This window comes from Aquarana catesbeiana, linkage group LG06, assembly GCF_042186555.1.
Source record: "Aquarana catesbeiana isolate 2022-GZ linkage group LG06, ASM4218655v1, whole genome shotgun sequence".
Lineage (NCBI taxonomy): Eukaryota > Metazoa > Chordata > Amphibia > Anura > Ranidae > Aquarana > Aquarana catesbeiana.
In genome coordinates, this window is record NC_133329.1 from 37,158,285 (window position 1) to 37,183,184 (window position 24,900).

At 46.4% G+C, this 24,900-nt stretch overlaps 1 protein-coding gene across 2 annotated transcripts in view; it reads right to left on the reverse strand.

The window, feature by feature from the left end:
* Nucleotides 1–931: 931 nt before the first annotated feature.
* The window catches only part of LOC141148312 (guanylate-binding protein 6-like), a 119,890-nt gene continuing 95,921 nt past the window's right edge, over nucleotides 932–24,900 (reverse strand). For both annotated transcript variants that reach the window (XM_073635630.1, XM_073635629.1), the window contains one exon: nucleotides 932–3,722. In XM_073635630.1, the coding sequence (XP_073491731.1) occupies nucleotides 3,537–3,722 (186 nt within the window). In that variant the 3' untranslated portion in view covers nucleotides 932–3,536. The remainder of the gene's footprint in view (nucleotides 3,723–24,900) is intronic.

Here is a 24,900-nt window from a genome sequence, read left to right on the forward strand (position 1 = left end):
ACTTTCTAAATGGTCTGGTGGCGGAGGAAAGAGACAAACTTCCAAGAGCCAAGGCCATGGCCCTGTCTCTCGGAAGTGGGGAACGGTACCTGTCAAAAAACAGGTGCCCATTCTCACCTCCCCCTGAAAGGTGCCAAATGAGGCACCGGAGGGCGGGGAGGAGACAGATAAGCGGAAGTTTCACTTTTGAGTGGAACTCCGTTTTAAAGTGGAACTAAACCCAAAACAGTTTAAAAAAAATAGCTACATTGGTTGTGTTCTCAACCAAACTGTCAAACCATCAAATGTCTGGTGTCATAACTGATCACATGGGCAGCACCATGGCAGCTGAAGTTCAAACAGGTAAGATGGCCGCTTCCTTGGCTGAAAAGGACAGGAGGGTTTAGTTTCACTTTAGGGTTGATGAACTGCAATATATTACATTTCTGCATTCGAGTTTAGGTACATTCAATGTTTTACAAAAATTATTATATATGCAATATTCAAATTAAGAAAATCATCTCTACTTCTGTTTTTTATATTCTTTTATTATTCATTAAATGTACCCCCATCACAACTACATTCACCACTTTGTAATCTTTGGCACCCTTCTAAACTTCATTTTCTGTAGCTCAGTACCTGAAATGTGTACCATACCTGCATTAGTATTACCAGGGTCTGCCATTAAAGACTGTATATGGGATCTTTAGATCTGAACACACATATTAGAAACAATCAGGCTTTTATAGTGTAGGAGAAAACCACAAAAAACAGGAGAAGAGAACACTCAAAATCCATACAGATAGTGTCTTGGCTGAGATTTGAAAACAAAGGCACCAGTGCTGCAAACCATAAGTGCTAATTGTTAAAGTGGTTGTAAACCCTTCCATATACCCAATGAAGTGAGTAGCCTCAGGTAAAACACTGAGATTTAAAAATAAATCCTCCTACATAAGTTTAACCTGTTTATTTGCAGCCATTTGTCCTATACATCCTTGTATAACACAGAGATGAAACAGATTTTTCACAGACCCACAACGCATGGTATGCAGAACTGCAGTTAAAGACAGTACAGGAGCTCTAGAGTGAGTGGACTTTAAAAAGACATTGGGGTTGATTTACTAAAGGAAAATCCACTTTGCACTACAAGTGCACTGAAAGTGCAGTCGCTGTAGATCTGAGGGGGAGTTCTGAAATGAGGGGAAGCTCTGCTGATTTTATAATCCAATCAAGTGCAAGCTAAAATGCTGTTTTTTATTTTCCTTGCATGTCCCCCTCCAGAGGAGTAACTAGAACCTTCAGGGCCCCGGTACAAGGAACCATGAAGGGCCCACTGACCTCTGGTCCCGGGGCCCTTTCTAATGATCCTGGTGTCCTTTTCTCCCATCGCGGGGCCCTTGATTATGGTCCTGCAGCAGGACCCCTTTCTGGCGTCTTTTACACATTTGAACTGATCGGACCACCCATTGTTTTGTATGGGGAGGTGGATGTAAACAGACGTGTCCATTTACACCTGCCTGCATCCGCTCCAATGAAAACAGACTAGCGGATTGGATGACAGTCAGACCGGTCCATAGAGAACAGCAGTCTGTGTCTGTGTCCACTCTGCACAAGTGGAGCAGACATGGACCTGTCATCCACCTGTTCGGTGTGGATCAGCGGAAAGATCCCGCACTGAGCAGGTGGATTTGCTTGGCAGAGTCTACCCATGAGAAAGGGCCCTAAGGGGGAGCTCTATGGACTGTAATGTAAAGGGAAACTGATGTAAGAGGTGCTCTGGGAATCCTTATGTAAGGGGGACTCTGCTCACCAAAGCCCCCCATGTACATCAGAGTCCCCCTTTACATTACAGTCCACAGAGATCTCCCTTACATAAGTGTGCTCAGAGGCTGGCGAGATAAGAGAGGAAGGGTGGGGGACACTTCCCTTACCATAGATGGAGGCTTGGGCCCTGGATTGGTCAGCAAACAAGATCTACTAGCCTGTGCTATACATACACTAATAGGGCGTACACACGGTCGGACTTTGTTCGGACATTCCGACAACAAAATCCTAGGATTTTTTCCGACGGATGTTGGCTCAAACTTGTCTTGCATACACACGGTCACACAAAGTTGTCGGAAAATCCGATCGTTCTGAACGCGGTGACGTAAAACACGTACGTCGGGACTATAAACGGGGCAGTGGCCAATAGCTTTCATCTCTTTATTTATTCTGAGCATGCGTGGCACTTTGTCCGTCGGATTTGTGTACACACGATCAGAATTTCCGACAACGGATTTTGTTGTCGGAAAATTTTATCTCCTGCTTTCCAACTTTGTGTGTCGGAAAATCCGATGGAAAATGTCCGATGGAGCCCACACACGGTCGGAATTTCCGACAACACGCTCCGACCGGACATTTTCCATCGGAAAATCCGACCGTGTGTACGGGGCATAAGGCTACGTTCATACTGAGGCGCTTTACAGACGCTACAGCGCTATAAATCGGGCCTGCATAGCGCCTGTAAAGAGCCTCTCTTGTGTCTCCAGTATGAAAGCCTGAGGGCTTTTACACTGGAGCGGTGCACTTGCAGGATTGTAAAAAAAAGTCCTGCATCTTTGCAGCGCTGTATACACCGCTCCTAAATTGCCCCTGCCCATTGAAAACAATGGGGCAGTGCCGCCAAACCTCTGGCAAAGAGCCGCTGCAGTGATGCTTTGCGGGCGGGTTTAACCCTTTTTTGGCCGCTAGCGGGGGTTGAAACTGCCCCGCTAGCAGCCGAATAGCGTCGCTAAAACAACGGTAAAGCGGCACTAAAAAATAGTGCCCCTTTACCGCCGATGCCCGCTCCCAGTCTGAAAGTAGCCATAGGCTGGCAGAGCATGCTGGGGCTTGTAGTGCACCACACTAGGGAAACCCCAGTGGGCTGCTGTGTTGGTTGAAGGGCTCTGGAGGGGACAACACAACAAGTCCCATCAATGACTGACCCACCTGTGTGCTGCTTTCTTTTCAGGCACTGAGAAGTTTCATTAGGAAGGCAATTGGCTGACCTGGAGAGCTGTGGATCCTCTGAGGAGGGTTGCAGCATCCATAGTACAAGCTGGCCTTTCCTCCACTATCTACCTGCAGGCTGCTGGAGTTTCTCTTTGCTAAGCATGGAGCTGCCGAGGATTGGAATGTGGGCGGGGCCACGGGGAGACACGCGAGGGGGGTGGGAGGAGAAGATCCTGCTGTCTGTATCTCTTTCCTCTCCTGTCCGATGTCCGTGCGAGGAGGGGGGGCAGGCTGTCAGTGCGGGGTCCGAACAGTGTGACAGAGAGTGTAATAGACACTCTATACTCATAACTGCAGCCAGCAAACCCGGAGCCACATCCCAGGCTTTTGGGTCCCCCCCACATGGGCAGAACTCCAGGGCCCAGTTGCTGGTGCGACCCTGGTAATTCCGCCACTGTCACCCTCAGATCTACAGTGACTGCACTACCAAGTGCACTTGTAGTGCAAAGTGGATTTGCCTTTAGTAAATAACCCCCCATATGTCATACATTTGTAGTTAGGATACATCTAGTGTGTTATACCTAGGATATAGTGCAAGACCATCTGTTTGATAGCTCTTCGCATTTATCTTCCAAATTTCCTATCATTTCTTGACAATTTTCAAGTGATTTCTCTGCATCCTGGTTCTCTCGCTGTAATGTTTCCATATGTGCTTGGTACTTGTTGGCTTGTTCCTGCAATCCTTGCTTTAAGTATAATTCCTGTTCCTGTGAACACAATAAGAATAGATACATGAGAAATCCATAGAAGCCAAAGAAAGAAATTTTCATAGGAAAATCAATAGAAGTCAAAGAAACATGATAGTGAAAGTGGTTATTATCTTATAATAGAGGTTAAATACAGTTATTTCAATCAAATGTTGGTAAATCAAGAAGCTTGTTCATATTTAGAGTTGGGCGAATGGTTCGGCCCAAGCATGAGTTTGGGCCAAACATCGGCTGAGCGCCCATTTCGACGAATGCCCGAATTATCAGGACGTTCGACCCTTTTTTTTTTGCCAACTGAATGACTACAATGCACTGCGCCGCTGCACAGTGCATTGGAAGCCCAGATTGGCTGAAGCAATAAAAGATTTGCCCAATCAGGGCACATAGCTTCAAGGGTCGTAGCTTGGCGACCTGGGGTCACAGAGATCTACCCACAATCCCAAGTTTTTCTCACACAGTTAAGAAAGAGAATGATAATCTGCTGTTGAAAAGGTACTGTTTTAATCAAGCTAAATCATATATGTATATGCTATATGGTATAACATAATAATTTATTATTCATCTATTTACTGTGAAATGACTGGTTAGAAGTTATAACTTGTTCGTTAAGCCACCTGCTTGAGTACAGTTTTTGAAAATATAGTAAAGTATCTTAAAAACAATATATAATAATTATTTGTACCTTATGGTAATTAACCCCTTACCACCCAGGCCAATTCTGACACTTCTCTCCTACATGTAAAAATCATCATTTTTTTTGCTAGAAAATTACTCAGAACCCCCAAACATTTTATATACCGTATTTATCGGCGTATAACACACACCCCAAGTTTAGGGGGGAATTTTAAGGCAAAAAATTTTAGGAGGGAAGTTTAAGGAAAAAAAAACCTACATTTAAATGCCCATCAATACAGCCTTATCTGTCCATCTGCAGCCTTGCTCTGTGTCATTGCATCCTTTGCAGCCTTGTGTCATTGCAGCCTTTGCAGCCTTGTGTCATTGCAGCCTTTGCAGCCTTGTGTCATTGCAGCCTTTGCAGCCTTGTGTCATTGCATCCTTTGCAGCCTTGTGTCATTGCATCCTTTGCAGCCTTGTGTCATTGCATCCTTTGCAGCCTTGTGTCATTGCATCCTTTGCAGCCTTGTGTCATTGCATCCTTTGCAGCCCTGTGTCATTGCAGTCTTTGCAGCCTTGTGTCATTGCATCCTTTGCAGCCTTGTGTCATTGCAGCCTTTGCAGCCTTGTGTCATTGCAGCCTTTGCAGCCTTGTGTCATTGCATCCTTTGCAGCCTTGTGTCATTGCATCCTTTGCAGCCTTGTTTCATTGCATCCTTTGCAGCCTTGTGTCATTGCATCCTTTGCAGCCCTGTGTCATTGCAGCCTTTGCAGCCCTGTGTCATTGCATCCTTTGCAGCCTTGTGTCATTGCATCCTTTGCAGCCTTGTGTCATTGCAGCCTTTGCAGCCTTGTGTCATTGCAGCCTTTGCAGCCTTGTGTCATTGCAGCCTTGTGTCATTGCAGCCTTTGCAGCCTTGTGTCATTGCATCCTTTGCAGCCTTGTGTCATTGCAGCCTTTGCAGCCTTGTGTCATTGCATCCTTTGCAGCGTTGTGTCATTGCAGCCTTTGCAGCCCTGTGTCATTGCAGCCTTTGCAGCCTTGTGTCATTGCAGCCTTTGCAGCCCTGTGTCATTGCATCCTTTGCAGCCTTGTGTCATTGCAGCCTTTGCAGCCTTGTGTCATTGCAGCCTTGTGTCATTGCAGCCTTTGCAGCCTTGTGTCATTGCATCCTTTGCAGCCTTGTGTCATTGCAGCCTTTGCAGCCTTGTGTCATTGCAGCCTTTGCAGCCTTGTGTCATTGCAGCCTTGTGTCATTGCAGCCTTGTATCATTGCAGCCTTTGCAGCCTTGTGTCATTGCAGCCTTGCTCTGTGTCATTGCAGCCTTGTGTCATTGCAGCCTTTGCAGCCTTGTGTCATTGCAGCCTTGCTCTGTGTCATTGCAACCTTGTGTCATTGCAGCCTTTGCAGCCTTGTGTCATTGCAGCCTTTGCAGCCTTGTGTCATTGCAGCCTTTGCAGCCTTGTGTCATTGCAGCCTTTGCAGCCTTGTGTCATTGCAGCCTTTGCAGCCTTGTGTCATTGCAGCCTTTGCAGCCTTGTGTCATTGCAGCCTTTGCAGCCTTGTGTCATTGCAGCCTTTGCAGCCTTGTGTCATTGCAGCCTTTGCAGCCTTGTGTCATTGCATCCTTTGCAGCCTTGTGTCATTGCAGCCTTTGCAGCCTTGTGTCATTGTATCCTTTGCAGCGTTGTGTCATTGCAGCCTTTGCAGCCCTGTGTCATTGCAGCCTTTGCAGCCTTGTGTCATTGCAGCCTTTGCAGCCCTGTGTCATTGCAGCCTTTGCAGCCTTGTGTCATTGCAGCCTTTGCAGCCTTGTGTCATTGCAGCCTTTGCAGCCTTGTGTCATTGCATCCTTTGCAGCCTTGTGTCATTGCAGCCTTTGCAGCCTTGTGTCATTGCAGCCTTTGCAGCCTTGTGTCATTGCAGCCTTTGCAGCCTTGTGTCATTGCAGCCTTGTGTCATTGCAGCCTTGTATCATTGCAGCCTTTGCAGCCTTGTGTCATTGCAGCCTTGCTCTGTGTCATTGCAGCCTTGTGTCATTGCAGCCTTTGCAGCCTTGTGTCATTGCAGCCTTGCTCTGTGTCATTGCAACCTTGTGTCATTGCAGCCTTTGCAGCCTTGTGTCATTGCAGCCTTTGCAGCGTTGTGTCATTGCAGCCTTTGCAGCCCTGTGTCATTGCAGCCTTTGCAGCCTTGTGTCATTGCAGCCTTTGCAGCCCTGTGTCATTGCATCCTTTGCAGCCTTGTGTCATTGCAGCCTTTGCAGCCTTGTGTCATTGCAGCCTTGTGTCATTGCAGCCTTTGCAGCCTTGTGTCATTGCATCCTTTGCAGCCTTGTGTCATTGCATCCTTTGCAGCCTTGTGTCATTGCAGCCTTTGCAGCCTTGTGTCATTGCAGCCTTTGCAGCCTTGTGTCATTGCAGCCTTGTGTCATTGCAGCCTTGTATCATTGCAGCCTTTGCAGCCTTGTGTCATTGCAGCCTTGCTCTGTGTCATTGCAGCCTTGTGTCATTGCAGCCTTTGCAGCCTTGTGTCATTGCAGCCTTGCTCTGTGTCATTGCAACCTTGTGTCATTGCAGCCTTTGCAGCCTTGTGTCATTGCAGCCTTTGCAGCCTTGTGTCATTGCAGCCTTTGCAGCCTTGTGTCATTGCAGCCTTTGCAGCCTTGTGTCATTGCAGCCTTTGCAGCCTTGTGTCATTGCAGCCTTTGCAGCCTTGTGTCATTGCAGCCTTTGCAGCCTTGTGTCATTGCAGCCTTTGCAGCCTTGTGTCATTGCAGCCTTTGCAGCCTTGTGTCATTGCATCCTTTGCAGCCTTGTGTCATTGCAGCCTTTGCAGCCTTGTGTCATTGTATCCTTTGCAGCGTTGTGTCATTGCAGCCTTTGCAGCCCTGTGTCATTGCAGCCTTTGCAGCCTTGTGTCATTGCAGCCTTTGCAGCCCTGTGTCATTGCAGCCTTTGCAGCCTTGTGTCATTGCAGCCTTTGCAGCCTTGTGTCATTGCAGCCTTTGCAGCCTTGTGTCATTGCATCCTTTGCAGCCTTGTGTCATTGCAGCCTTTGCAGCCTTGTGTCATTGCAGCCTTTGCAGCCTTGTGTCATTGCAGCCTTTGCAGCCTTGTGTCATTGCAGCCTTGTGTCATTGCAGCCTTGTATCATTGCAGCCTTTGCAGCCTTGTGTCATTGCAGCCTTGCTCTGTGTCATTGCAGCCTTGTGTCATTGCAGCCTTTGCAGCCTTGTGTCATTGCAGCCTTGCTCTGTGTCATTGCAACCTTGTGTCATTGCAGCCTTTGCAGCCTTGTGTCATTGCAGCCTTTGCAGCCTTGTGTCATTGCAGCCTTTGCAGCCTTGTGTCATTGCAGCCTTTTTAGCCCTGTGTCATTGCAGCTACAGGTATTTAAAATTGGCGCCAATCATCAGCTGTGTCTTCCCTGTAGTGCGCAGGAGACGTCGAAGATCTCCGAACAGCTGATTGTGAGCCTTTTCGTCAGAACACCGGCGCCAACATACACAAAGCCGAGTGTGTTCGGCTAGTCTCGGCTCCTCTCGCGTCCCGCCCAGTCCCGCCCCTATGATGGACATAACACAGGTCCAATGGCGGGACTGGACGTGACTGTGAGCGGAGCCGAGACTAGCCGAGACTAGCTGAGTACACTCGGCTTTGTGTGTGTCGGCGGCGCTCGCTTCGCTCTGCTCACAATCAGCGGAGATCGGTGGGGGATCGGCGTATAACACGCACCCACGATTTTCCCCTGATTTTAAGGGGAAAAAACTGTGTGTTATACGCCGATAAATACAGTATACAGTATTTCACAAAAGTGAGTACACCCCACACATTTCTGTAAATATTTTCTTCTATCTTTTCATGTGACAACACTGAAGAAATGACACTTTGCTACAATGTAAAGTAGTGAGTGTACAGCTTGTATAAGGCCTGGTTCACACTGATGCTCTGTGATTTTGTTCCTTTTTTTGTCCTTTGTGGGGTGCGAATTTACCGCGATTTTATCGCAAATTTACCGCAATTTACCGCAAATTTCAGGAGTTGGACATAGCTGCGATTGATATTCTAGCCAATGGAATCATAATGTAAAAAAAAAAAAAGGTGTTAACTTCCTGTGTACTTCCTGGTTTTTGTGGAGAGTAGTGTGGTGGAATTCGCACATATGTGAACCATCACTACGATTCAAGAACGATTTACATTGGTGTCTATGGAGACTAAATTCGCAACGCAACGCAGTAAACTCTCACAAGACCCTTTCTTTAATCGCATCGCATTCGTAGAAGAATCACAATGCATGTATGTGAACGACCGTCATTGAAAACAATGACTTTATGGATGACATGCGAATGTAAAGTGTTTTTGACGCATCACATTCGTCATGAACTCGCATCAGTGTGAATCGGGCCTAAAAGTGTAAATTTGCTGTCCCCTCAAAATAACTCAACACACAAGCCATTAATGTCTAAACCGCTGGCAACAAAAGTGAGTACACCCCTAAGTGAAAATGTCCAAATTGGGCCCAATTAGCCATTTTCCCTTCCCGGTGTCATGTGACTCGTTAGTGTTACAAGGTCACAGGTGTGAGTGGGGAGCAGGTGTGTTAAATTTGGTGTTATCGCTCTCACTCTCTCAAACTGGTCATTGGAAATTCAACATGGCACCTCATAGCAAAGAACTCTCTGAGGATCTGAAAAAAAGAATTGTTGCTCTACATAAAGATAGCCTAGGCCAGGGATCCTCAAACTACGGCCCTCTAGCTGTTGCGGAACTACGCATCCCATGAGGCATTGTAAAACTCTGACATTCACAGACACGACTAGGCATTAGGAGTGCTGAAATTAATCGCAGCATCGATGCATCACCATTCGGGTGTCCCCGATGCGGCATCGATGCATGCGACTGCAAAGATCGATTACTTGCCCCGCCCCCTCCCGGGAGAGTGCTCCGTGCGTATAGCTGTTACTTAGTGTGTGTATATCCCGGTCATGTGACTCCCGGCCCGCCTCTCTCCTCTCACATCTTTCCTGATGTCAGCCCCGCCCACTGACTGGAGCTATGAGGTCAGAAGAGAGGCGGGCGGGGCTGACATCAGGAAAGACGTGAGAGGAGAGAGGCGGGCCGGGAGTCACATGACTGGGATATACACACACTAAGTAACAGCTATACGCATTAAGCGCTCTCCCAGGCGAATTCCCTGCTGACCTCAGGAGAGAACACCGGCGGATGGAATGGAGATGGGGGGGAGATGGTGAGCAGGCAGATCGCCCTGCTCATTTCAGGCTACCATGGTCAGAGGGATAGTCACAGCAATGACACATTTTTTCAAGTAAGTTCCCTCCAATGATTCTCTATCGCCCGAGTAGAATTACAACTTACAAAATGTGTGCCTGCCTGGCCACGCCCCCTTCTTATCACTAGGCAACTCAGTGTTTACAGCATTACCAGGTTGTGTCACAATCACCATTCAGCTGATCAACATAACCCAACACAAGTCCATATTATAGAATTGTCTTCTATGTGCCTTCATCACACCACAACATTATTGTCCGCAGTCTTTGACCATCTCCTGTAGCATGTAAGCAAGTCTCTGACCATCTCCTGTAGCATGTCCGCAGTCTCTGACCATCTCCTGTAGCATGTCCGCAGTCTCTGACCATCTCCTGTAGCATGTCCGCAGGCTCTGACCATCTCCTGCAGCATGTGCGCAGTCTCTGACCATCTCCTGTAGCATGTCTGCAGGCTCTAATCATCTCCTGTAGCATGTCTGCAGTCTCTGATCATCCCCTGTAGCATGTCTGCAGTCTCTGACCATCTCCTGTAGCATGTCCGCAGTCTCTGATCATCTCCTGTAGCATATCGGATTGTCCGCAGTCTCTGACCATCTCCTGTAGCATGTCCGCAGTCTCTGACCATCTCCTGTAGCATGTCTGCAGTCTCTGACCATCTCCTGTAGCATGTCCGCAGTCTCTGATCATCTCCTGTAGCATGTCCGCAGTCTCTGACCATCTCCTGTAGCATGTCCGCAGTCTCTGACCATCTCCTGTAGCATGTCCGCAGTCTCTGACCATCTCCTGTAGTATGTCCGCAGTCTCTGATCATCTCCTGTAGCATGTCCTCCATCTGATCATCTCCTGTAGCATGTCCACAGTCTCTGATCATCTCCTGTAGCATGTCCACAGTCTCTGACCATCTCCTGTAGCATGTCCACAGGCTCTGACCATCTCCTGTAGCATGTCCGCAGTCTCTGACCATCTCCTGTAGCATGTCCGCAGGCTCTAATCATCTCCTGTAGCATGTCCGCAGTCTCTGACCATCTCCTGTAGCATGTCTGCAGGCTCTAATCATCTCCTGTAGCATGTCTGCAGTCTCTGATCATCCCCTGTAGCATGTCCACAGTCTCTGATCATCTCCTGTAGCATGTCCACAGGCTCTGACCATCTCCTGTAGCATGTCTGCAGTCTCTGACCATCTCCTGTAGCATGTCTGCAGTCTCTGACCATCTCCTGTAGCATGTCTGCAGGCTCTGACCATCTCCTGTAGCATTTCTGCAGTCTCTGACCATCTCCTGTAGCATGTCCGCAGTGTGTCCTGAAATGTCCAATTGGCCACCTGGGTCATAATAGCTGTAATAGTATAGTATATGTATCTAAGTCAAAATAAAGCTTAACCACTTGCCAACCGCACCATAGCCAAATGATGGCTGCAGGGCGGTTGGATAACTCTGGGATCGCGTCATATGACGTGATTCCAGAAAACTGCTCCCGCGCGCCCCCTGGGGCGCGCACACGGGAACACGCTGATCGCGGCCGTTTACCAAATGACGGAGCGATCACATGTAAACAAACTGGCATCATGTCATGACGCCGGTTCCTCCCTCCCCTCTCTGTACCGATCAGTACAGAGGGGGAGAGATCGGATGGGAGCCGCGCTGTGGGCTGGATGTGTAGTGCCCACAGCGCAGCTCAGTGACATGTACAGTCACATCCATCCCTCCATGCTCAGCCATTTCCCCCTATGCTCTGCAATGACCCTGTGCAATACTCTGCAATGACCCTGTGCAATACTCTGCAATGATCCTGTGCAACCCTGTGCAATACTCTGCAATGACCCTGTGCAACACTCTGCAATGATCCCATGCAACCCTGTGCAATACTCTGCAATGACCCTGTGCAATACTCTGCAATGACCCTGTGCAATAATCTGCAATGACCCGCAATAATCTGCAATGACCCTGTGCAATACTCTGCAATGACCCTGTGCAATACTCTGCAATGACCCTGTGCAATACCCCGCAATACTCTGCAATGCTCCGCAATAGTCTGCAATACTCTGCAATGCCCCGCAATACTCTGCAATGCTCCGCAATAGTCTGCAATGCTCCGCAATACTCTGCAATACCCCGCAATACTCTGCAATACCCCGTAATACTCTGCAATACCCCACAATACCCCGCAATACCCCGCAATACTCTGCAATGCCCTGCAATACTCTGCCATACTCCGCCATACTCTGCCATACTCCGCCATACTCCGCCATACTCCGCCATACTCTGCAATACTCGGTGATACCCAACCATACTTTGCCATGCTCTGCCATGCTCAGCCATACTCGGCTGTACTCGCCCTCTGTATGTGGCCAGGCTGTGGAAGTCTCACACATGTGGTATCGCCGTACTCAGGAGGAGTAGGAGAATCTATTTTGGGGTGTCATTTTTGGTATGTACATGCTATGTGCTAGAAATATTGTATAAATGGACAACTTTGTGTTAAAAAAATGCGTTTTAACCACTTCCCGCCCGCCGGCCATCATACGACGTCCTTGACTTTGTGCGGGGATATCTGAATGATGGATGCAGCTACAGGCATCATTCAGATATCAGCTTTTTCAGCCAGCGATTCCCTACACCATAGAAATGATCATAGCAGCTGTTCCACTGCTTGATCATTCTTACGGGAGGCGAGAGGGGATGCCCCCCCTCTCGCCGCCCTCAGGTGCTTCTACCGACTCACCGCTACGATCGAAGCCAGGATCTTTTTTTTTTTTTTTTATCTCAGGCTTCTCAGCCTAGAGGTGAGATGTGGGGTCTTATTGACCCCATATCTCACTGTAAAGAGGACCTGTCATGCCATATTCCTATTACAGGGGATGTTTACATTCCTGGTGATAGAAATAAAAGTGATCAAAAAATGTATTTTTTGGAAAAAAGCCTCAAACTAAAATAAATAAAGTAAAATGAACAATAAAAAAAAAAAAAAAAAAATGTTCCCCGTGTGCTCGCAGTCAGAAGCGAACGCATACGTAAGTTGCGCCCACATATGAAAATGGTGTTCAAACCACAAATGTGAGGTATCGCTGCGATCGGTAAAGCAAGAGAAATAATTTTGGCCCTAGACCTCCTCTGTAACTCACAAAATGTAACCAGTAAAAATTTTTAAAGCATCTCCTATGGGGATTTTTAAGTAGCGAAGTTTGCCGCCATTCCACGAGCGTGTGCAATTTTGAAGGGTGACATGTTAGGTATCTATTTACTCGGCATAACTTCATTATTCACATTATGTAAAAACATTGGGCTAACTTTACTGTTTTTTTTTTTTTTTTGAAAGCACAAAACTGTTTTTTTTAAAAAAAAAACGCGTTCGAAAAATTGCTGCGCAAAAACCGTGCGAGATAAAAAGTTGCAACGACCGCCATTGTATTCTCTAGGGTCTTTGCTAAAAAAAATATATATATAATGTTTTGGGGTTTTGGGGTTTTGTAATTTTCTAGCAAATAAATTATGATTTTTACATGTAGGAGAGAAATGTCAGAATTGGCCTGGGCACTCCCCTGCATGTTGGGCCTCTGTATGTGGCCACGCTGTGTAAAAGTCTCACACATGTGGTATCGCCATACTCGGGAGTAATAGCAGAATGTGTTTTGGGGTGTAATTTGTGGTATGCATATGCTGTGTGTGAGAAATAACCTGCTAATATGACAATTTTGTGAAAAAAAAAAGAAAAAAAAATCTTGATTTTGCAAAGAATTGTGGGAAAAAATTACAACTTCAAAAAACTCATCATGCATCTTTCTAAATACCTTGGAATGTCTTCTTTCCAAAAAGGGGTCATTTGGGGGATATTTGTACTTTTCTGGCATGTTAGGGTCTCAAGAAATGAGATAGGCCGTCAGTACTTCAGGTGTGATCAATTTTCAGATATTGGCACCATAGCTTGTGGACTCTATAACTTTCACAAAGACCAAATAATATACACCGATTTGGGTTATTTTTAACAAAAATATTTGGCCAAAATATATGAAGAAAAAATTACTAATTTGCAAAATTTTATAACAGAAACGAAGAAAAATGCATTTTTTTACAGAATTTTTGGTCTTTTTTCTTTTATAGCGCAAAAAAAAAAGAACCCAGCAGTGATTAAATACCGCCAAAAGAAAGCTCTATTTGTGTGAAAAAAAGTACAAAAAATTCATTTGGGTACAGTGTTGCATGACTGAGTAATTGTCATTCAAAGTGTGAGAGCACCGAAAGCTGAAAATTGGTCTGGTTATTAAGGGGGTTTAAGTGCCCAGTGGTCAAGTGGTTAATAATGACTTGGGAGTAGGGATGAGCCGAACACCCCCCTGTTCGGTTCGCACCATAACATGCGAACAGGAAAAAAGTTTGTTCGAACACCGTTAAAGTCTATGGGACACGAACATGAATAATCAAAAGTGCTAATTTTAAAGGCTAATGTGCAAGTTATTGTCATAAAAAGTGTTTGGGGACCTGGGTCCTGCCCCAGGGGACACGGATCAATGCAAAAAAAAGTTTTAAAAACGGCCGTTTTTTCAGGAGCAGTGATTTTAATAATGCTTAAAGTCAAACAATAAAAGTGTAATATCCCTTTAAATTTCGTACCTGGGCGGTGTCTATAGTATTCCTGTAAAGGGGCGCATGTTTCCTGTGTTTAGGACAGTCTGACAGCAAAATGACATTTCGAAGGAAAAAACCCATTTAAAACTACCCGCGGCTATTGCATTGCCGACAATACACATAAAAGTTCATTGATAAAAACGGCATGGGAATTCCCCAAAGGGGAACCCCGTACCAAAATTAAAAAAAAAATGACGTGGGAGTCCCCCTAAATTCCATACCAGGCCCTTCAGGTCTGGTATGGATATTAAGGGGAACCCCGGCCAAAATTAAAAAAAAAAAATGACGTGGGGTTCCCCCTAAATTCCATACCAGACCCTTCAGGTCTGGTATGGATTTTAAGGGGAACCCCGCACCAAAAAAAAAAAAAACGGCGTGGGGTCCCCCCAAAAATCCATACCAGACCCTTATCCGAGCACGCAACCTGGCAGGCCGCAGGAAAAGAGGGGGGGACGAGAGTGCGGCCCCCTCCCTCCTGAACCATACCAGGCCACATGCCCTCAACATTGGGAGGGTGCTTTGGGGTAGCCCCCCAAAACACCTTGTCCCCATGTTGATGAGGACAAGGGCCTCATCCCCACAACCCTGGCCGGTGGTTGTGGGGGTCTGCGGGCGGGGGGCTTATCGGAATCTGGAAGCCCCCTTTAACAAGGGGACCCCCAGATCCCGCCCCCCCCCCTGTGTGAAATGGTAAGGGGGTACTTACCCCTACCATTTCACTAAAAAACTGTTAAAAATGACAAGAGACAGTTTTTGACAATTCCTTTATTTAAAATCTTCTTCTTTCTTCTATCTTCCTTCATCTTCTGGTTCTTCTGGTTCTTCTGGCTCTTCTGGTTCTTCCCCCGGCGTTCTCGTCCAGCATCTCCTCCGCGGCGTCTTCTATCTTCTTCTCCTCGGGCCGCTCCGCACCCATGGCATGGGGGGGAGGCTCCCGCTCTTCTCTTCTTCTTTTCTTCTCTTCATCTCTTCTTCATTTTCTTCTCCGGGCCGCTCCGCACCCATGCTGGCATGGAGGGAGGCTCCCGCTGTGTGACGGCGCTCCTTGTCTGACAGTTCTTAAATAACGGGGCGGTGCCACCCGGTGACCCCTCCCCCCTCTGAAGCACGGTGACTTGACGGGACTTCCCTGTGACGTCACGGGGAATGCCACAGGGAAGTCCCATCATGTCCCGTGCGTCAGAGGGGGGCCCCGCCCCGCGTTATTTAAGAACTGTCAGACGAGGAGCGCCGTCACACAGCGGAAGCCTCCCTCCATGCCAGCATGGGTGCGGAGCGGCCCGGAGAAGAAAATGAAGAAGAGAAGAAGAGAAGAAGAGAAGAGCAGGAGCCTCCCCCCCATGCCATGGGTGCGGAGCGGCCCGAGGAGAAGAAGATAGAAGACGCCGCGGAGGAGATGCTGGACGAGAACGCCAGAGGAAGAACCAGAAGAGCCAGAAGAACCAGAAGATGAAGGAAGATAGAAGAAAGAAGAAGCATTTAATAAAGGAATTGTCAAAAACTGTCTCTTGTCATTTTTAACATTTTTGACAGTTTTTTAGTGAAATGGTAGGGATAAGTACCCCCTTACCATTTCACACAGGGGGGGCCGGGATCTGGGGGTCCCCTTGTTGAAGGGGGCTTCCAGATTCCGATAAGCCCCCCGCCCGCAGACCCCCACAACCACCGGCCAGGGTTGTGGGGATGAGGCCCTTGTCCTCATCAACATGGGGACAAGGTGTTTTGGGGGGCTACCCCAAAGCACCCTCCCAATGTTGAGGGCATGTGGCCTGGTGCGGTTCAGGAGGGGGGGGCCACACTCTCGTCCCCCCCTCTTTTCCTGCGGCCTGCCAGGTTGCGTGCTCGGATAAGGGTCTGGTATGGATTTCTGGGGGGACCCCACGCCGTTTTTTTTTTTTTTTTTTTTTTTTTTTTGGCGCGGGGTTCCCCTTAAAATCCATACCAGACCTGAAGGGTCTGGTGTGGAATTTAGGGGGAACCCCACGTCATTTTTTTTTAAATTTTGGTTCGGGGTTCCCCTTTGGGGAATTCCCATGCCGTTTTTATCAATGAACTTCTATGTGTATTGTCGGCAATGCAATAGCCGCGGGTAGTTTTAAACGGGTTTTTTCCTTCAAAATGTCATTTTGCTGTCAGACTGTTCTAAACACAGGAAACATGCGCCCCTTTACAGGCATACTATAGACACCCCCCCGGTACGAAATTTAAAGGGATATTACACTTTTATTGTTTGACTTTAAGCATTATTAAAATCACTGCTCCTGAAAAAATGGCCGTTTTTAAAACTTTTTTTGCATTGATCCATGTCCCCTGGGGCAGGACCCAGGTCCCCAAACACTTTTTATGATAATAACTTGCATATAAGCCTTTAAAATTAGCACTTTTGATTTCTCCCATAGACTTTTAAAGGGTGTTCTGCGGCATTCGAATTTGCCGCGAACACCCCAAATTGTTCGCTGTTCGGCGAACTTGCGAACAGCCAATGTTCGAGTCGAACATGAGTTCGACTCGAACTCGAAGCTCATCCCTACTTGGGAGTGTAAATTGTGTAATATCACTGTTATATAGAGGAAACCTATGACATGGTGGGCATGGATGCAAACAGGAAAGAGGAAGAAGTAATGAGAGAAGTGTAGAGGGTGCGAGCCTGTGAAAAAGAAATTGAAATTGAAAAGGAGATTATGTTCCTTGGTGTGCCTCATTAAACATATGCAGTAAAACAATGTTGGCAGTAAAATATAATAGGTCTGAGAGTAATCACCTTGAAAGCGAAATAAAAAAGTATAAAATTGTAAATATCATTCTAATGTCTATGTTGTATACTGAAATGAGAAAAGGGCACCGACAGACCAGGGTAGATATGAGAAAAGTACGAAGAGTGGAGGAGAACAAAGCAGGGTGAGAGAAAGAAGGGGAGGAAAATAGAGATAAGTGTCCTACTGATAAGTAATAAGTGTATAATTTACACATTATGTGTACGGATATAGTTAGGCAGAGTAAGGTGACATGATAAAAATGTCTGTGATGTGCTTACCCCTGTGTAGAAAGTCTCGGGTGTGAGAGGACAATCCAAGTGAGGAGAGAAAGGAAAATTTGCCATGTCAGCACCTTCACGCTTAAATCCCCGAGCGGGATCATTGGGCTACGCCTCTAACGCCATACGAACGTGGCTACGGCGTATGCCCACGCTGCGCATGCGCAGGCATCTCCAGCCAACGGGATGACACACTGCACACCAAAACGTGGAGCCGCTGCAATGCGGAAATCACACGATGGGTGCAGATGTATGGCACCGATGTAAGGGTGGCCCCCCCCCCACACATACAATAAATAGAGGGGAGGGGACAGCAGGGGGGAGATAGCCCCTCATTTATACATCGCAGCTCCCGATGAGGAGAAGCAAAAACCGCGGCCACCAATGAACACAACACATAGGAAACAATACCATAAAATAACTCAAATAACATAAAGGAATAGTATGATACTCATATATAAACGTATAATGGCAATAAAGTAGTAATAGGTATGACCACGAGGACAGCACACAGACCAAGTGGGCTAGTAGGTGTCTTCCACCTTGGTAATTTAGGAAAGAAGGAGAGCGGTCTGTGTACTGTCTCTTAATATAACAGTGTTACAAGGTCTCAGGTGTGAATGGGGAGCAGGTGTGTTAAATTTGGTGTTATCGCTCTCACTCTCTCAAACTGGTCACTGGAAATTCAACATGACACCTCATAGCAAAGAACTCTCTGAGGATCTGAAAAAAAGAGTTGTTGCTCTACATAAAGATGGCCTAGGGCTAGGCTATAAGAAAATTGCCAAGATCCTGAAACTGAGCTGCAGCACGGTGGCCAAGACCATACAGAGGTTTAACAGGACAGGTTCCACTCAGAACAGGCCTCGCCATGGTCAGCCAAAGAGGTTGAGTACACGTGCTCAGTGTCATATCCAGAGTTGTCTTTGGGAAATAGATGTATGAGTGTTGCCAGCATTACTGAAGAGGTTGAAGGGGTGGGGGGTCAGGCTGTCAGTGCTCAGACCATACACCACACACTGCATCAAATTGGTCAGCATGGCTGTGATCCCAGAAGGAAGCCTCTTCTAAAGATGATGCACAAGAAAGCCTGCAAACAGTTTGTTGAAGACAAGCAGACTAAAGACATGGATTACTGAAACCATGTCCTGTGGTCTGATGAGACCAAGATAAACATATTTGGTTCAGATGGTGTCAAATGTGTGTGGTGGCAACCAGGTGAGGAGTACAAAGACAAGTGTGTCTTGCCTACAGTCAAGCATGGTGGTGGGATTGTCATAGTCTGGGGCTGCCTGAGAGCTGCCGGCACTGTGGAGCTACAGTTCATTGAGGGAACCATGAATGCCAACATGTACTGTGACATACTGAAACAGAGCATGATCCCCTCCCTTCGGAGACTGGGCCGCAGGGCAGTATTCCAACATGATAACTACCCCAAACACACCTCCAAGACCACCACTTCCTTGCTAAAGAAGCTGAGGGTAAAAGTGATGGACTGGCCAAGCATGTCTCCAGACCTAAATCATATTGAGCATCTGTGGGGCATCCTCAAATGGAAGGTGGAGAAGCGCAAGGTCTCTAACATCCACCAGCTCCGTGATGTCATCATGGAGGAGTGGAAGAGGACTCCAGTGATAACCTGTGAAGCTCTGGTGAACTCCATGCCCAAGAGGGTTAAGGCAGTGCTGGAAAATAATGGTGGCCACACAACATATTGACACTTTATGCCCAATTTGGACATTTTCACTTAGGGGTGTACTCACATTTGTTGCCAACGGTTTAGACATTAATGGCTGTGTGTTGAGTTGTTTTGAGGGGACAGCAAATTTACACTGTTATACAAGCTGTACACTCCCTACTTTACATTGTAGCAAAGTGTCATTTCTTCAGTCTTGTCACATGAAAAGATATAATAAAATATTTACAGAAATGTGAGAGGTGTACTCACTTGTGTGAGCTACTGTATGTGATATATATATATATATATATATACACACTATACATACACAGTAGGGACGGAAAGTATTCAGACCCCCTTAAATTTTTCACTCTTTGTTATATTGCAGCCATTTGCTAAAATCGTTTAAGTTATTTTTTTTCCTCATTAATGTACACACAGCACCCCATATTGACAGAAAAAACACAGAATTGTTGACATTTTTGCAGATTTATTAAAAAAGAAAACTAAAATATCACATGGTCCTAAGTATTCAGACCCTTTGCTCAGTATTTAGTAGAAGAACCCTTTTGATCTTATACAGCCATGAGTCTTTTTTTTTTTTTCAAATAGTTTTTATTTTTTTTTTCACAGAGTATACATGGGATATGATCATAAATCAGCAAAATGTTCAGAGATACATGAAAGGGCTATTACAAAGGTTTCTGCATTTTCCAGGTTGCTATGAAAGTGCCATAAGAATGTTATCTCCAAAGGTGTATATTTACTCCGTCAACATAGATAGAACTGTAGGGATGTAGAAAGAAACAGAAGGGAGTAAGGGATTTGAGGGGGGGGGGGGTAGGGGAAGGGAAAGGTGGGAGTGGGAGGGAGGAAAGGGGACAGGGTTTTTTTTTTTTTTTCCCCTGGTCTGTTCTTTAGGTAAGCATAACATATATAGTTACAGTAAGGTAAGTTTATCTCAAAGATTGTTCATCTTTAATTACTTTTAAACCATGCTGTCCATATCTTCCATTGGTTATCAAACTTTTCCTTTTGTTCACCTCTGCTAGCTAGTAGAGATTCATACACATAGTGAGTCTGGGTGTTTGTAAAGACTTCGGACGCGTTTGGGGCTTTGTCTGTTCTCCAGTGCCTGGCTATCAAGGCTCTAGCTACTAGGAAAATGTGGGTGATCACTGTTCTAAATTCGGGAGGGAACAATTCTATACCTATATTTAGTATTGCCAAGCTCGGCTTTGGACGGGTTAGGATCCCTGTAATAGTTGAAATGGCCCGAAAGATAGAGTTCCAGAAGCTAGTTAAATGTTTACAGGTCCAGAACATATGCAGTAGGTTGCCTATGGAACCACAATTTCGCCAACATAGTGGAGAACCGCGATTTCCAAACTTGGAGATTCTAAATGGGGTGAGGTACCATCTAAGTGCTATTTTTTGGGTCAGTTCCCAGTGGTTAACGCATCTGGATGCTTTATACAGTGATCCAAATGCGTGTTGCCATTGTACAGTTGTAATATGTATACCCAGATCTGTCTCCCACTTTTGGTAGGGAGGAGATTTTATAAATTCTAATTTGTGTTGGAAAAGGTTGTAAAACAGAGAGATACCTTTGGGTGGAGTTGGTTGTTTGGTGAAATATTCCCACACTTCTTTCGGAAGGTAAATTTGGTAAGATTTAATAGTGTGTAGGAGGTGAGCTATTTGGTTGTACTTGTATTGGTCAGTAGAGCAAAGATTGTACTTATTCTTAAGCACAGGGAAGGGAATAAGGGAGTTATTACTGTGTAGATCATCAACCGTCTTAATCCCTCTGTCCTGCCATTCCTTGATCTGAAGATCTGGAATAGCATGAGAGAAGATTGCTATGGGTATAGGGATATCTTTTTGGTTGAGTTTTGGGATTGGGACGTTGCAGAGGTCTCTCCATGCTAAGATCGATGTTTGGATAGTGAGTGGTAGTTTGGTAATGGGAAGGGGTCTCCAAACGTCTAGGAGAAGGAGGCATTTCAGATTACCAGGCGGGATCAGAGCTTGTTCAATGTCGCACCACAGAGTTTTAGGTGTCGAGTTGAACCACTCCTTAAGTTGCGCGAGGATGGCTGCCCTGTGGTAATCCTTAATGTCTACCAGTCCCATACCCCCCGCCTTTCTATGTTTAACCAACAGTGTTTTAGAGCATCTTGGTCTTTTAAGTTTCCAGATATAGTTAGAGAGTAGGGTGTTTAGTGCTTTGATGTATGTGGTGTGTATTGGGACCGGTAAGGTACGGAAAACATAAAGTATTTGGAGCAAGATTAACATTTTAAATGAGGCCAGGCGTCCTGTCCATGTTAACTCTATATTGGCCATTTTTTTTATTTCTTTGGATAGTTTGGTGATTAAAGCTGGATAGTTGGCTTCTGCTAAGTCTTGGGGGTTTTTAGTTAGTGTTAGGCCTAAGTAGGTGATGGTTGAGTTACTCCAAGTATAGGGATAGGACGAAAGTAGGTGGGATTTTGAGGAGGGTGATATGCCCATATCCAATACAATTGATTTTGTGAAGTTGACTTTGTAATATGAGATCTTACTGAATTCGTTAAGTGTATCATGTGCGTGTGGCAGTGATACATCGGGTGATGATAAAAAGAGGATAATATCATCAGCAAATAGATTTATATTGTGGGCCTGTCATTGTATGGAAAAGCCTGAGATATTGGGATGAGTTCTAACTCTTTCTGCGAGGGGTTCTATTAGTAGATTAAAAATGGAGGGAGAGAGGGGGCACCCCTGCCTTGTTCCGTTTGATATGCTGAAGGTGTCTGATAGTAGATTAGATGTGAACACTTGTGCACAGGGGGAAGAGTATAGAGCCAATATGGCCGATAAGATGGGCCCACAAAAGCCAAACCTCTGCAGTGTGTGTCTCATGTAGCCCCAATGGATCCTGTCGAATGCCTTCTCCGTGTCCAATGAGAGGAGCAGAGAAGGCACCCGACAGGACCGAGCATATTGCATGACATTGATAACTCTTCTAGTGGCGTCAACAGCCTGCCTCCCCGCTGTGAAGCCCGATTGATCAGATTTCACAAGAAAGGGAAGACAGCCATGAGTCTTTTTGGGAAAGATGCAACAAGTTTTTCACACCTGGATTTGGGGATCCTCTGCCATTCCTCCTTACAGATCTTCTCCAGTTCTGTCAGGTTGGATGGTAAATGTTGGTGGACAGCCATTTTTAGGTCTCTCCAGAGATGCTCAATTGGGTTTAAGTCAAGGCTCTGGGTGGGCCATTCAAGAACAGTCACGGAGTTGTTGTGAAGCCAATCCTTCGTTATTTTAGCTGTGTGCTTATGGTCATTGTCTTGTTGGAAGATAAACCTTCAGCCCAGTCTGAGGTCCTGAGCACTCTGGAGAAGGTTTTCGTCCAGGATATCCCTGTACTTGGCCGCATTCATCTTTCCCTCGATTGCAACCAGTCGTCCTGTCCCTGCAGCTGAAAAACACCCCCACAGCATGATGCTGCCACCACCATGCTTCACTGTTGGGACTGTATTGGACAGGTGATGAGCAGTGCCTGGTTTTCTCCACACATACCGCTTAGAATTAAGGCCAAAAAGTTCTATCTTGGTCTCATTAGACCAGAGAATCTTATTTCTCACCATCTTGGAGTCCTTCAGGTGTTTTTTAGCAAACTCCATGTCGGCTTTCATGTGTCTTGCACTGAGGAGAGGCTTCCGTCGGGCCACTCTGCCATAAAGCCCCGACTGGTGGAGGGCTGCAGTGATGGTTGACTTTCTACAACTTTCTTCCATCTCCCGATTGCATCTCTGGAGATCAGCCACAGTGATCTTTGGGTTCTTCTTTACCTCTCTCACCAAGGCTCGTCTCCCCGGATAGCTCAGTTTGGCCAGACGGCCAGCTCTAGGAAGGGTTCTGGTCATCCCAAACGTCCTCCATTTAAGGATTATGGAGGCCACTGTGCTCTTAGGAACCTTAAGTGCAGCAGAAATTTTTTTGTAACCTTGGCCAGATCTGTGCCTTGCCACAATTCTGTCTCTGAGTTCTTCAGGCAGTTCCTTTGACCTCATGATTCTCATTTGCTCTGACATGCACTGTGAACTGTAAGGTCTTATATAGACAGTGTCAGAGAAGCAATAAGAAAAGAGCTTGCCAACATCGGAAGGTTCCTGTGCGTTTGTGCGGCGGAGCCGCGCTTCGGCGCATGCGCGTTAGCAAAGTAGCGACACACGTGTTCACTACACGGCGCAACGGCGTAATGGCGTACGAACGTTCGTTTGTCAGCGTTACGCCCCCTTTCTGACCTATATAAGGACTGACTTGTTCTCTGTTTAATTGCTGGTTTGTCTTTCAGCTTCCAGTGTTCCGTTCCTGATTCCTGCTACTTGTGTTTACCTGTTTGACCCGGATTTGCCTGACCTACCTTGTTTCTCTCCAGTGTTTGAGCTCGGCCTGTTGTAAGGACTTCTCCACCATCTGCTTCCAGTGTTTGACCCTCTGCCTGTCTCCGGATTCTCCTGCCTTCTCGTGTATGACCCCGGCTTGTTTAACGGACTCCTCTACTGACATCTCCAGTACTCTACCTCTGGCTTGCCTTCAGGACTTCTCTGCTTACAGTCTGCTGTGTTTGACCCTCGGCCTGTTTAAAGGACTTCCTCATCTACCGGGTATATGTTCCCGGCCTGCACCACAGACTCTCCATTACTGGGTTCTCCGTGCCTGATCTCCTGCACCTCTCTCAGCTCCCGTTGTGTTTACGGGTTAGAACCCCAGCCGGGTCTTCTTCTCCAAGTTCCAGGGGCAGAGCCACTATTGCTCTCATCTCTACGTTACAGAAGTCCTCCTCTCAAGAGCTACCTGCCTGCTGGTGACCCGTGCCTCTCTGTGTCCTATACCCTCTGTACCATCACCAGGGGTATAGTGCACTTAGCTGCAAGGGAAGCCACTCCCAGCATCTCGGCCTCGGTGAGTACCCGTGATAGACAGGTGTGTGGCTTTCCTAATCAAGTCCAATCAGTATAATCAAACACAGCTGGACTTCTATTTTATTTATTGGGTATATTTTATTGTATATTTTATGCTTCACTATGTGTGAATAGATTTAAATGCGCAAGATCACGTTTTATTAATACCTTATCGAAGTGCAATGTGAACACTTTTTGGTCTTGCTGCTATCTTTTTAAGATATCACCACTAGGGATGAGCTTCGTGTTCAAGTCGAACCCATGTTCGACTCGAACATCGGCTGTTCGGTCGTTCGCCGAATTGCGAACGATATGGGCCGTTCGCGCCAAATTCGTGTGGCGCGTCACGGCCCATAATTCACTGCGGCATCGCAGTGCATTGCTTGCTGATGATTGGGCAAGCATGCACTATGACCCGCATGCTTGGCCAATCACAGCGCCGCCTAAACAGAGAGCCGTAATTGGCCAAAGCCAAGGAGGCTTTGGCAAATTATGGCTCAGGGGATTTAGTACACGCCCCACACTATATAAGGCCGCCTGCACGGCGGCCCTGTGCAGTGTGTTCCGGTGTGCTTAGAGAGAGAGAGACAGTGTCATTTCATTTGAGTTAGCTAGATTAGGCAGGACAGTCAGTCAGTTAGCTGCACTTAAAGTGTATTGTGTATATATATGCATCCCAGGTGTTGCATATATATATATATATATATATATATATATACACTGTATTCAGTTTAGCTAGATCCGTTCCTGTTATCTTCTAGACTATTTACATTTAGTGCAGTGCGTCCTGCTCACAGTGTTCAGCTAGATCCGTTCCTGTTATCTTCCTACTGACAGGCAGGCTTGTCTTGTTACAGTATTTACAGCTACCTAAAGAAAATTACTGGTGTTCTTTTGATCCTATTAGTACCACGGTCAGGCAGCTAGACTATTTACATTTAGTGCAGTGTGTCCTGCTCACAGTGTTCAGCTAGATCCG